The sequence below is a fragment of the Ptychodera flava genome, chromosome 5 (genome assembly GCF_041260155.1).
Source record: "Ptychodera flava strain L36383 chromosome 5, AS_Pfla_20210202, whole genome shotgun sequence".
Taxonomy (NCBI): domain Eukaryota; kingdom Metazoa; phylum Hemichordata; class Enteropneusta; family Ptychoderidae; genus Ptychodera; species Ptychodera flava.
This window is the reverse complement of record NC_091932.1, coordinates 26429819-26443467: the sequence shown is the minus strand read 5'-3', so window position 1 is coordinate 26443467 and position 13649 is coordinate 26429819. Positions and strand designations below refer to the sequence as shown.

The 13649-nt window shown below is 38.4% G+C and overlaps 1 protein-coding gene across 2 annotated transcripts; it reads right to left on the bottom strand.

The window, feature by feature from the left end:
* Nucleotides 1-7215: 7215 nt before the first annotated feature.
* Nucleotides 7216-12887, bottom strand: LOC139133387 (tyrosine-protein kinase SRK3-like). 2 transcript variants are annotated; one of them, XM_070699945.1, is made up of 9 exons: nucleotides 12795-12887; nucleotides 12255-12314; nucleotides 11304-11556; nucleotides 10543-10637; nucleotides 10161-10332; nucleotides 9530-9691; nucleotides 8548-8726; nucleotides 8091-8247; nucleotides 7216-7703 (listed from the first exon to the last, which is right to left on the bottom strand). In XM_070699945.1, the coding sequence occupies exons 1-9, from the start codon at nucleotides 12804-12806 to the stop codon at nucleotides 7528-7530; spliced, it is 1266 nt and encodes a 421-aa protein (XP_070556046.1). In that variant the 5' UTR covers nucleotides 12807-12887; the 3' UTR covers nucleotides 7216-7527. The 2 variants fall into 2 exon arrangements, with proteins under 2 accessions (XP_070556046.1, XP_070556047.1); XM_070699946.1 differs by having other exon boundaries at nucleotides 9530-9688.
* Nucleotides 12888-13649: the final 762 nt, after the last annotated feature.

Sequence of the window (13649 nt, the reverse complement as noted above, 5' to 3'; positions counted from 1 at the left end):
CGTGTCTCAACTTGTCAAGTATCGTAAGGCTTATGATTCCTACGCTGATTTTCAACTGAGACACAGCTCATTGGCATCAAAATTACTGAGACAAGGATACACAACAAAAAGACTCGTTAGGACTTTCAAAAAGTTATACAGTTGATGTGACGACATTGTGGTCAATCTGACACCTTAGTCACTCAAATGATTAACGACAGCATTCCCTGCTTTGACTTATTACAGTGATTCATATCCTGTATCTTTTCATACAATATTTAGACAATTTTGGACCAATCCTGACGAGTGTAGCATGCTAGCAGGGTACGGTTACCATTCCGGACACCTGGTGCCGCCACTAACTATCAGTAGTTCAGGATGGTCCTACTTAAATTTGTAAATCTCAAATGTCCCATGGACCTGGTAATGTATTACCTTGAATGGAAACGATTATTGGACCCGTTTAATGTCACATTGGTATAGGCATGAAACAGTCCTTCTAAGGATTACCAGCCAAATGGTCCTTTCAGGGCCACTAAATTTTCCCCAAAATATACCCATATGATAGTCAGTCAACACAGAGGAAATCTGACTGTTTGTACTATTTCGTGAAAGTGCAAAGCAATGTGTGTGATCATGTTGACACTGAAGGTAAATACAAATGCTTAAAAACTAATAAAGCAGAACCGTGAAATTTGCATGAGGTTGTTGTTATATTTTTTTCTACAATGATTGAATTCTTAGTGGTTTTAGGCAATGGAAAGTTGCTAAATCACAAGTACAACCATCTTTATTATCTGCCATGTATTTGGACAGTAGCTAGATAAGGAGATTCACGTATTTATTGCTATTTACAATGACAACACGACGAGGACTACATAAACATTTGACTGATTGGCAGGTCAAGTTTACACGCGTGTTTGATCGATAACGAGTTTCAAACCGCCATAGCTGTTCTGGCCTAGACTTTCGCCACCAACGCACAAATATACCTCTCTAGCGTCCTCTTACATAATAAATGCAGCCATTGCCTTGTTCCATTTTATAAGGTAGTTGCGTCATCGGTTAGTAAATATATAAACTTGACAGTCGTATCAAAAGGTTTATCCTTCGTTACGTGGTGTGCTAGAGTCTTCGTATTTAGGAAGCCTTCAGTAATTATAATGGGTAGGCCAAGGAATTCCATGCGCACCGGTACTGTAAAATGTGACCCTTCCCCTATCCTCGTGTCTAAAATGTGACCCTCCCCCTTGTCCGACATTCTAGAACTTGACCCTCTCCAATCACTGAAGTATTCTCCCCAGGAAAAACCGAAACTTTATCAGCTAATTAACATTAAATTGTTATGTAAGTTACGAACAGAAATTACAGTGGAAGGGCTGGCATTTCGGCAGGGAGGTTCACAATTTATCATGCAGGCATTTTTGAAGGGCCATGTATTTGCGGGAGGGTCACCATATTTTGCGCAACTATAAGGCAGCGAGATATGGCCGAGTGCTTGGCCAAAAATATCAAATCATAATACATAGGAGTTTATCAGGAAAACTATTGACAATTTCTTCCCACACAACACTCCCACACAACAAACTATATCTGCATATATGTTTGACAATATATGTAAATGTACTTTTCTTGAAGTTGGAAGTAAAACATGCATGTGTGTGTACAAGAAATTGAAAATGGTGATTCACTATACATGGTAGTCTATGAGTAAACTATGATTTTTTTTCCAATATAAAACTATGGAATCTATGTATTTATGTTTGATTATTGATTTCAATGTATTTGATTCGACTATGGTGGTTACCAGTGGATATGTGTGCAAGACATTAGATTTTGGAATTTCACTGAAATATTGATTCAATATACATGGTAGTCTATGTGGAAATATGAATAATTTTTTCCAATGAAAAAACTAGGTAAATCTGTGTATTTATGTACTCTTGATTATTGATATTGATGTACTTGATCAGACTATGGTGGTTACTAGTGGATGTGTGTGCAAGAAATTGGATTTTGGAATTTCATCGAAAAGTTGATTCACTATACACGGTACTCTATGAGCGAACTATGAACAATTTTTCCCAAATATAAAACACAAAACTAATAATATTTGTTCAATTATAGACATTTGATAATTGATATACACTTTATCATCTGTCCCATATGTTTTTGTCTCTTGGCTTTCATCAGTTTTAACTTTCCAAGGTTTTTAATATAGGATACCACTGCATCTTCTTTGCTCGTTAATCTTGCCGATAATGTGTATGTATTTAAAAGAATCAATGTATTTCGTTGGTGATTTCCTATTTACAAGCAAAGATTTGGCGGTAAAATCAGCTTCTGTTAACATTGACCCTCCCAAAGGTAGGTTAAACTTTATAAAAGTGACCCTCCCCTTGGACAGTTTTCTATAAGATGACCATCCCCTGAATTTCCGCGGCCCTCGCCCTATAATTAATGAAAGCTCCCTTAAGAAATAAAGTATGAGTTTTAGTTTTCCATCAAAGTTTCAACATAGCAAGTGACGTTATCGTTACACTCACTACGTAGTACACATATATTACAAAATACATAACTTACAAAGGTTGCCTCAGAGTGCTCTGATGTTTAATGATCGAGACACTAGCTAAAAGTCATGCGATCATTGGCTTATGCTGCAATCAACCGCCAGCTTATGCTGCAATCGATCACAAATTGAAGGGTTAACTAAAAAAGGGAAGAGACAAGGTCATAAAGCAACGAGAAAATGCGAGATGAACTTTTGTTTTGTAATACTAACTTTGAAACCTGTGAATGAAAACAAGACGCCTAGTGATATTACTTCAGAGCGTGCGCTTTCGGTTTGTCACCCTAGAGGTATTTGTACTTAGGACTCAAAGTTTATGACCTTTGGAATTCGAATCTAATCAAAAACAAACGCAAACATGCATGACACACTACTCTAAATGCGCAATAAAATCTCCTGAGCTGTCAAGTGTTTATTATATTAGTGAGGTATAAGGTATGCTCATGATTTACGTCAAGCAAATAAACCATAATTACCCATTGTTCAAAGAAAAACTTGTCCAACATACATACTTCTGTCTTACAATATGAGAAATACTGTACAGGGTCCGGTTGGAATATATTCAAAAATGTTTAAACTGGTTTGATCACGTGACTGGCACTTGGTAATCATGCGATGAGTATTACAAACTACTTATGAGGATCAACTCCTTTTTATCCCCTAATTCTCAGTATACTAACTTCGCAGTACTACGGAAACGTTACACTGCAGTAATGTAACTGGCTATGCCAGCAGGGTTGTTATAGAGGGCCACATTGTTGTGTAGTTCATAGGCCCTCCAATGTGTAGTCTTGTGATTGACTAGGTAGTGGCTATTAGTTGCGAATTTTGCCGTCGCTTGGGGCTGAGGACCTATGCCCTTGGCCGCGGTAACTTCCAATTGAGCGAAACCACATTCTCTTCAGGCTCCCATGAGTTGAAGCTGTTCGGGTAGCCCGTCCACTTATAAGAAAAAAACTTTTTGCCCTGCACTTTCTTCGTCTTTAGCACTTTTTGTGCCTATAGACGTCGTCATCATGAACCGTCACTTTCTGCAGCTCATCCTTGTAAAATGTGCCAATGACCTCTTCGCCGTGCAGGTCGGTGATTTCGTACACAGGGGGCTCTAGTCCGGAAGGACCCTAGAAATGGTGAACATCTTCTCTGTCCATTTCGGTAGATACTCTTTGGTGAGGATGCCCTTGTACTTCGAAAGTCGCACTTTTTCCCCGACATGGAACTTGGGCTTCGCCCCTCTGGCTGCGAACTCTTGCCTGTACAGGGCTTGGAAGGCTATTGGACATTCGCGGCTGTCATGCCCTTTGGCTTCATGAGGATGCTGCTATGCTTGGTGCTGTTGTAATTCGCGACCAGCTCAGTCAAGTTTTTCGACCCAGGTGTGCATGTTTTTGTTTGTGAAGTATTTCCACATCAGCCCTCTCAAGGCCCGATTGAATTGCTCCACGACGCTGGCCTTCTTGCCGCTGTGCATGTGGAACCAGCGGATATCTTCCACCGCCAGCCAGTCTTGAATCTTTCTGTTGGTGAATTCACGCCCTTCGTCTATCTGCAGCTTTGAAGGGCCTCTGGCCCCTCTCACTGATGATGCTTTTAGTGACAAAAGAGTGTCTTTGCCTGTCTTTGTTTTGATGCAAACCAGCTGATCACGTTGATGACCATCAGCATGTAGCGGTATCCTCTGCTATCCAGGGCATACATCTGAATCTCTAAAAGGTCCGCCTGCCACAAACACGTTGTGGGAAAAAGCGCTTCGCCTGGCGGGCCGGTGGAGGGTGTAGGTCAGCTGCGCGCTTGCCAGTCTTTGACTTGTTTTTGGTTGACCTCACCCCGTGTTTTTTATGCTTCTCCAAAGAGCCGCCATGCTCCAAAACCCCTCAACTGGGTCATAATAAATCTCTCTTAGGCACTACTCAGCCTAAAGCGCTGCCCCTGCATCACTCTGGACCATTGTGCTATACCAACTCCAGACAAACAGTGCAAGGGAAATCATTGAAGTCGACTTGCTGGCCCTCCTGATCCGAGGGGCATCATGAGGACGTTGCTGATGTCATATACCACTTTTTCGCAGATTTCTTTCATGTCCTTCAGGGCTAGGATTTGCAGATAATCTTTCGGGGAGGTGCAGGTGTCTGCCAACAGCCCTGCAGTGGAGGTTGGCCTCGCTGCAAAATTGTTGGCTCTATCGACCGCGTCGCAGTAGATAACGTATTTATCGACATGGCCGAAACCCGCACTCCTGTGGCTCTCTCTGCTTTTGTCCACAATCATCTGTTTGCATCTGTTTGAAACCAAGCAGGGGTGCGAAGCTCTTGTCGGGGCTCAAGTCGATCTTCCAATCTTTGGCCAGATCTTGGTAGACTCTGCCTGTTGGCTAAGGTGATCTTGTCTGGCAGCCCAATGGCCTTCGGTTAGGGTGTTGATCTTGTAGTTGCCAGTCGCAGTATCCTCTGTTTCCATGCCTTGTTGAAATGCGATAGTGGATGGTGTTTTCATCTGTCACATTGTACCAAGAGTTGCCGGATGCTGGTGAGCCCCGTTATATCGATGCTGGGGTCAAAGTGGACCACTCCCTTTGCCCCATACTTATTAATAACCCAAATGATAATTTTGCTATATACATACATATAAATGTCAATAAAATATTGTTTAGGCTGAACAATGTATAGTGATTATTCATATGTTGCTATTAACTCATTCAACATTATATAAGCTGACCAATGGCAGAAAAATATTGGAATTGCCTTTAAATCTCGTTATCAAGCAGGCTTCATATTATACAGAGACACTACATCTAACTCACATTTTCTTTTTTTTTGTTATTTCACTCTTATCTTTTTGTAAGTCTTTTCCCCCGTATTTGTCCTGGTCTCGAAGACAGTGGATCTTTCACAGTAAGATAATTCCGGTATCAACGTTACTTTTCCGGTTATAAGCTACATTTAGACTTGTCGAGTTCTGCACAGCAAAACGAAGAGTTTTTGAATTTCTCAGGTAAGAATAATTTAGGTTTGAAGTGACGTAAGTGTTGTTATCCTAAGTCCTTATGTCGAAAGTGATCTTAATAATTAACAAAAGAAAAGGCATATTTACTTTCGTGAGCATCTTCGGCTATATGACAAAGTCACTAATTCTACTTGTGCACTATGTTTTTAAACGTCACTTTGCTCATACAGTTCCAAAGGGTCAAGTGTTCATCAAATAAGAGAGTTGTTGTTAAATTTACTTATTAATAATCAGAAGACACATATAAGAAATGTATTTCAAACTGGGAATAAGATTTGACTACTAGGCTTATTCAAACAAAGTCATTTAAGAATTAAAATAGTTTAGTCTTTTAGGATAATAGATAGCTTATTTTTTTCTTGGTAACCTTCGATGCACAAGCTTTATTTCGTTTTTGTTCTTTCAAGCTCTTGTTTCAGGCATTAGTACAGGTAGAAGATTAAGTTACTGTCAGTAGCTAGATGTTTGTAGTCTTCTTTTACTTTTCAGTGTATCTACGCTTTCATATTCCATAGTATACTGCAATCTCAGTCTTAAATTCGTTAATATGACATGTATATAGGAAATATAGCTTTGTTATCGCTAAAAGAACAGATAGTAATATGTATGTATATGTGATATAAAATGCAGGATAGGAGGCACAACATTTTCCCCAACTGTCTCCACTACGTAGCGAGCGGTAGCGGGGATAGCGGCAATTTTACTAAATATAATGGAACTACATAGATGTCCATCGGTAATGTGTTAGTGCGCTCGTGCAAGTGTTAATGCCTCCGTTATGGTACAGAAAGCCCGGATTTTTCTGAAACATACATTGCAAACTCTTATAGAAATTCCAAACTTTTTTATGAAACATACTAAATTATCTAAAATACCAGTGAAACAAAATGTGCAGAATTTGTAGTCTATATAAATAGGGTAACAGATACAACTCATAAAATAAACGAGTACTTTTGTACGAGATTTTCAAGCAATAATAAGGAACATTCGATAATGTACAGAGATGTTGATTATTGAAAACCTTCTTACTGGTTCAAATGAGCTGGACTGGTGTTGGGCATGCCACTACTATACCGTCTGTACATGAAACCCCGCTAGACACGATCCTTTTGCGTTTCCCACAAACACCGTCGGCTAGTACGCCAGGGGTTTAAAGTTGATTGTGCCCAGAAATGCACATCGGCGGAAGAGTCATCTTGGAGCACTAGACTCTAGCTTACATTATCCCTTTTAACCCTATCTATGCCATAGCACTTCGATGGCAAAGATTGAGCCTTTCAGATAACCCAAGAAATAAACAGACTGCATCAAGGAATTTTTTGGCCTCATTTTACAAAACATAAAGTCATAAATACCTTGTGATCGAATATTATTATTGAATAATAAACAACCTTGACTTTGTAGGTGCACCGTATTATTAACATACACGATAAAAATCACATGGGAGTTTAATTATGGATATTATGATGTGAGTGTAATCGCTAGCGGGCTCTCTTCCTAGAGAGGCACCCCAATGTATGAAAAATGACATATAAAATGGAAACGTACGAATTGATAGATGAAATATTTACATAAAGCCATTGGAATAGCCACTTATGAAAGATTGAATTAATTTGAATTATTGATATTCACTTGACACAGATGCATGATCGAAAGTCTGCGATGCTAGATATTCGGTAATCACATAATTACAGGGGGTTTCTCCTAATGTACGAAAAAATTAATGCACTTGAATAAAAAGTATGTCATGGGTTCTGAATAAATGACTAAAGTAAATGATTGTTGTAAAGATTCGGTGGCGATGCAACCGTCTCACATTCGCGTTACAGCTAGAGTTCAAAATCTCTACATTCTGATGGAATCAACTGTCACAGGTGCAAATACTTATACAACGGCCTTGGCCTTTAGGCCAGCATGTGTAAGCGAATCTTCAGTGGAGTGTTTAGTTTCCTGCACTCAAATGTGTTCCTGATTTTTTACTCAAGTTTCAGTGTCACAAGTCTTTGTTTGACGTCATCAGCTGACGGTCTATCTTCAGGGTCTTTCTCCCAACACTGCTGCATTACAAGGTAGAGTTCTAGAGGGCATTTCTTAGGTCGAGTCGGGATGCAGCCACTGTCTACGAGCTTTGTTACTTCTGGTCCCGTTAAACCTGATGTGAGTATGAGAGAGAGAGAGAGAGAGAGAGAGAGAGAGAGAGGGGGGGGGGGGGGAGAGAGAGAGAGAGAGAGAGAGAGAGAGAGAGAGAGAGAGAGATTGTCACCCATTACAAAATGATGATGCACATCGTAAATGCAGCCTTCACAGTGTACAGCTTAGTATTATTGAATGCTTAGAAATATCTCTTTCAGTCCGAGGTTTATGTCTTCCACAGGGACATCTGCAAGATTTTCACAATTTACCAAAACCCCATAGGAGAAATTAAACCGTTAAGGAAAGAATTATCCTGTTCGTAAACACACGTCTCTATTGATAAAATGACATCTACATGACATCTATATGTACGTTATTAAACTCGTATTATTTGATATAATCTTACCTTGGTATGGGACTTTTCCGTGTAGGACAATTTCAAGCAGAAGAATTCCAAAGGCCCAGACGTCGGATTTCGGAGAAAAAGTTTGAGATGTGAAGGTTTCCGGGGCAGCCCACTTGAGAGCTATTGTGTTGTTACCTTTCGCATCATATATTCCATTCTGTTCAGAAAATGGATTAACAAGGTCGAGTATTGATTCAGAAATTCCAAATTTACAAAGTACATGTCCAATATTCCTTGCTATGTATAATATTATTGTATACAATATTAAAATTGACTTTTCCTTCAGCGCACTTCACTAAATCGATTCTGGCTCTTGGTGAACAAGCAACCTCACCCATTTGTATCAGTTTTAATACACCCTTTCTTGAGGATGTTCATTCTTTTCTGACTGTTTTCTTCTCCTTGCCCTTTGAATATTGCTTTCTTTATGCTCACCTTCGTACTTGTCTCATCTTACCTCAAGCTTTGCAGCCAAAGTGAATCCTGCCAGTTTACAGACTCTGTCTGAACCAACCAGCACACTTCGCGTTCCGATATCTCTGTGGACGTAACCTTTAGAAGCAACGTAGGATATCGCAGAAGCACATTGACTGGCCATCTTCATTGCGTCAGAGAGTTTCAACCGTTTTTCGTTTTCTAGCCAACAACAAAAAACTATGTGTAAGTTCTATATATTTCAAATTATCGTCATCATATTTGAAAATTTTCATGTATTGCACTTTGTACATTTCAAGTTTTTGCAACCCATATTTGTCTTATGTTTACAATATTATCAGCTCTTTTGTTTCCTATGGTACAGAGTGCACCTGGCATTTTTGCACACTGCGGCAAATGATCAAACCGAACATACGTACATTTGTTCCATCCTTCCTGCGCTCAAAAGGGAGATTGCTACTTCAAAGAGCAACACACCTCTCCCGTAAAATGTAACAAAAATTCATTGAACAGTGACATTTAATGCATAGAAAGAAAATCAATGGAATAAATACCGAGAATTTTTCACATAAGCTCAAATTGTATTATTACTTAGGTAGTATCCGCCTCAAAAGTGAAAGACTTAAACTTTTGCTCAAAATTTCCTAAATGAAACTTTCAACCATTCTCTTACCAAATTAACAGTAAAAATCTGTGGTCACCGTGCAAATTTACGGACTAGAGAAAAAAATTAAACTACACAACATTTCACAATATTTGAAATTCATAATAGCAGACATCCCTGTGTTAACTCTATGGGAAAAAATTAAATTTTAGAATTTTGAAAAAACTAAGACGGCGAAAGTTTTTCTTACTCAAAGAGCTTTAAAACCAGCCCACACATGTGGTATATGCGAAACGAATTGTACAAAATTGAGAGCCCAAACATCTGTCCCCGAGGCGCGTTCTAAATTAACAAGTTTTACAGTGAACTGAATACCAAAACAACGGACGTAAAAGCTTACCAATCAAAAACTGTGTAAGTGTTCCATTTTCAAGAAATTCAGTTATAAGACACACTGGATCTTCGCCAATTCCATGTAACTTCACAACATTATTGTGATCCAGATCCCAGAGTATACTAGCCTCGGTTTGTATCCTCTCAATATTTTGGCAATTGTCGTCTTCTTTCGATTAACACAAATTAAATCATAAAAAATAATGATAATAATAATGATAATATATGCTTGTTTGTTTATATATATATATATATAATATATATATATATATATATATATATATATATATATAAATATTATATATGTGTATATATATATAAATATTATATATGTGTATATATATATATATTATATATATATATATATATATATATATATATATATATATATATATATATATTACCATTGAAATGTCTCTGTCAGTTATTAAAGTATATTTGGCAAAATATCTAAATCTGCAAACGTTTTTGCCTGTTTCAGTGAGTATTGAAAATAATTTTTCCTAATACATGCTTAAAACATGACCAAACACTGCAAACAATCTCATGATTATGTCTTTATCGCAAACCTTGTGTCTTGAAGACAGGCAATATTTTGTCGACGAATATTACATTGATGATATATCATTACTACATACCCTTTGATTGTTTAATCATGACTCTCCTGTCGCCTTCTAACATTCCCTCGTAATAGACAGCGAACTCATCATTTAATAGTTTCCAGCGTCTACTGATGGCATCTTTATCAATGACGGGTATCCTTGATTCTGGTTCAGCCTCCGATAAGTCTATATTCGTTATGATATTTTCCTGAGAAATAACAATCTAGCAATGAGTATCCGTACATACATACATACATACATACATACATACATACATACATACATACATACATACATACATACATACATACATACATACATACATACATACATACATACATACATACATACATACATACATACATACATACATGCGAATATGCAGCCATGAAAGAAGTGATAGGCTTAGTCAACATACATCAAGAGAGAGACTCGGTACATCTTCATAATCATCGTAATCCTGCTGGTCATCTGAAAGCGTACTTTCCGCATCCAAATCGATGCGGGTCTGCCCTGAGTAAATAAAATAAATTGCCTTTAGAAAATTGCACATGGATAAATTTATACCGTCTCATTCTTTACAATGATTTTTCTTTGGATTTTTTCGATAAAGTCAAGCTCATGTCGTTTCAAAAGTTTTTAGCACATCGGTTGCTCGAAAAGGTCTATGATAGCAGAAACAGTGTTTTGACCCAACTCCGGTGGCAACACATGTAAAGAAAAGAACTTCCGAAATGAAACAGTCGTTATTAAATTAATTCTAATCACCTCAAATAGGTAGTATGCACCTCGAAAGTGAAAGATTTAAACTTCTGCTAAAACTTTCCTCGGGGAATTTTTCAACTATCCTCTTTAAAAATCACAATTAAGAACTGGGTTCACCATGCACTTTTTGGTACTGGAGAAGCAAATTACCTAAGATTTACAGATATCTGAAATTCAAAATCGCAGCCCCCCGTGTTAACTCTGAGGACAAAAATAAAATTTCAATTTTCGAAAAACTAAGACGTTGAAAAGTTTTCTTACACCAAGAGCTTTAAAAGGAACTCCTACAAGTGTTAGATCATAAAAGAACGATAAAAGTTTGAGGGTCCGACTATCTGTCCCCGAGGCGCATTCTAGTTCACTTTTGATGACAGCGTTTGTTATCTTGGACTTGAACAGTGTAGAAGTACCTACAGTAACTCTTTGGTTGGTTACTCCCGTCCAAATGAACACAACATTTATTTTCTCCTTCTCCAGACTTGAATTCAACTTTTACTTTCTTGCCAAGTAGAGTCACAGTGCAGTTTTTGAGAACCGACTTTGATTCTTTGAGAACGGCATCCCTAGCCTCTTGCAAGAGACACCTGTCGTCGTGTTCCAGATTTTCACTCCGTTCTTCGATGTAGGAAGTCAACACAATCGCATTTATACCATCGTCACACGTTCTCTGGAAATTTGAAAAAAGAACCACACAACAGTCAGACCGAAAGAATGGGCTTGCGAAGTATTTCTTGTAACTCTGGCAAAACACTTTCTTCGTCGGCTACATGCATTCTTTATGAAAAAAAAAAACCAAAAAAACAAAACACATATGGGTCTACAGACAAGCTGGCTAGAAATTTCTACTTACACTGCAAGAACGGTGGTTGCACATCTGTCGGTATTACACACGTGCACACCATATAGAGGGCGCGCCAGACTCCGCTGAGACTTTGTGTTTAAGGAAGTGACGTGTAGTGTGTTGCTGTTTCTATTTTAATCATTTAAGTTCCGTGTTTCAGACAATCGTAGATAAGAAAGTGAGACAATTTGAATTTATACGTTCTTGATCTTTGAGACCCGATATCCGAGATAAAAGTTTAAAAAATGAATTGTGTGACGGAAGAAGACAGCCTATAGCGAGCCCTTAGCCTAATTCCTTTAACGTTTTGAGCAAGCCTTATGAAATAGTAAGGGAAATGAATCTGAAGAGTTACTGTGGAAGAGAATATATTGAGTAAACGTCCCTAGGCTAATTGGTAACTGAAATGGCGCGTTTGACAGAATTTATTGAGAGAAAGCAAACAAAATCACCACAGCGGGTCATCAAGACCGACAGCTGGTCACGGCCAACTAGACAACAGAGGAATTTTATAGCGCCATTACCTTGTCTATATACGACATCTTGCCCTCCACGTATAATATCTCGCAACAGTGGTGTTGTGCCTGGAAAAGAAAGAGAGAAAGACAGACATATATATTGACAGTAAAACAAGAAACCTGAAAGCGGAAACAATTTCTTGTCAACCGGATCTGCAGTCCGATCCTAGAAACAGAATTACTTGCAAAAGGGAACGTCCGTATTTTTACGTTCTATGTATTTTCACTGGCCCTCACGGTATACCTAGCCACCTCCACGGACAACTTTCACATGATCAGAAGTTGAAGAAGATTCTCGAAGCTCGAGCCTCGAAAGTTCATGTGATTGGCTTTCAAGTAAAGTATATGATTGTGTCCCACACTGCGTGATTCAAATCGTCGGCGAACCAGCGGCATACAGAGTTCATCCAGTGTTATCGGCTATGCACAAAAGCCCATTCTATGGATCCCTATGGTTGTTTGTCTGCCATGTATTGTAAACGTTACATGATCTGTTACCTTGATAATTTATGAATGGAAAAGAAAATCTCGATGTAATAATTTTACCTTCTCATACATGAAATCATTCCTCGCTAATATAAGGTCACTGTTCACGATGTTTTACACTTACTTCCTGGTTGTTTGGAGTAAAGGAACTGTAAAGGGTATAAATGAGGGCGCTATACCAAAATGTTATACCACGTGCATGGTACGCCACTTCCTTCTTTGAGTATTCGTGTAACGTTAAACTTCAGTGTTAAGTGGCAATAATGTACTGTTAAAGATTAAGAGTCTTATCATAAGCTTTCAGTGCTCCTAATCACCTTGACATTAACTTTCAGGAATGCGGATATATATTCTGCTTCATATTTGAAAAACAGAACAAAAACAGAATGACCGAAAATATGTTCATTTATTTAAGCTACCGTAATTCAACTTTGGATCGAAACTAAATGAGCGATTTTCAAATGTACATTCTTCGAGGCACCCAAGTCGGCTCCTAATCGAAATATCAAATATGTCTTTCACTGTGCATGACCAATTTCATCAAAATGGACAGTTATAGCGTAAGCTTATAGATGATTTGTAATTGTGGCAGTGTAATTAGCAGCTCCAAGTAACCCAAGCAAGCGTCACTCTTACTCATATACTGTCCTCTGCCTCCCAGGCGTATACGGCTTTAGCACTACTGGAGACAACATCTGTAGATTTCTATTATATTTTCTATCATTTTATTCTATAAAGCAAGCACATTTTCAGGGTTTTCTCTCCACTGCGCGATTGCGCAAATTGCGCCATTTTCTGCCCTTTAAAAGTTACTGTCTGCGCGAAAATCGCGCACAAAACACAGCACGCGAAAACGTCCGTATAATGGTGACCCAAAGCGCACAGTGTAGTGACCTTTTAATTTGCTGTTATTTA

Excerpts from the sequence above, each read along its gene's own strand:
- LOC139133387 (XM_070699945.1), bottom strand. Across the intron at positions 11,557-12,254 it reads AGATGTCGTATATAGACAAG|AGAACGTGTGACGATGGTAT; the intron begins GTAATGGCGCTA and ends TCAAATTTCCAG. Across the intron at positions 8,727-9,529 it reads ACTTACACAGTTTTTGATTG|AAAACGAAAAACGGTTGAAA; the intron begins GTAAGCTTTTAC and ends GTTGTTGGCTAG.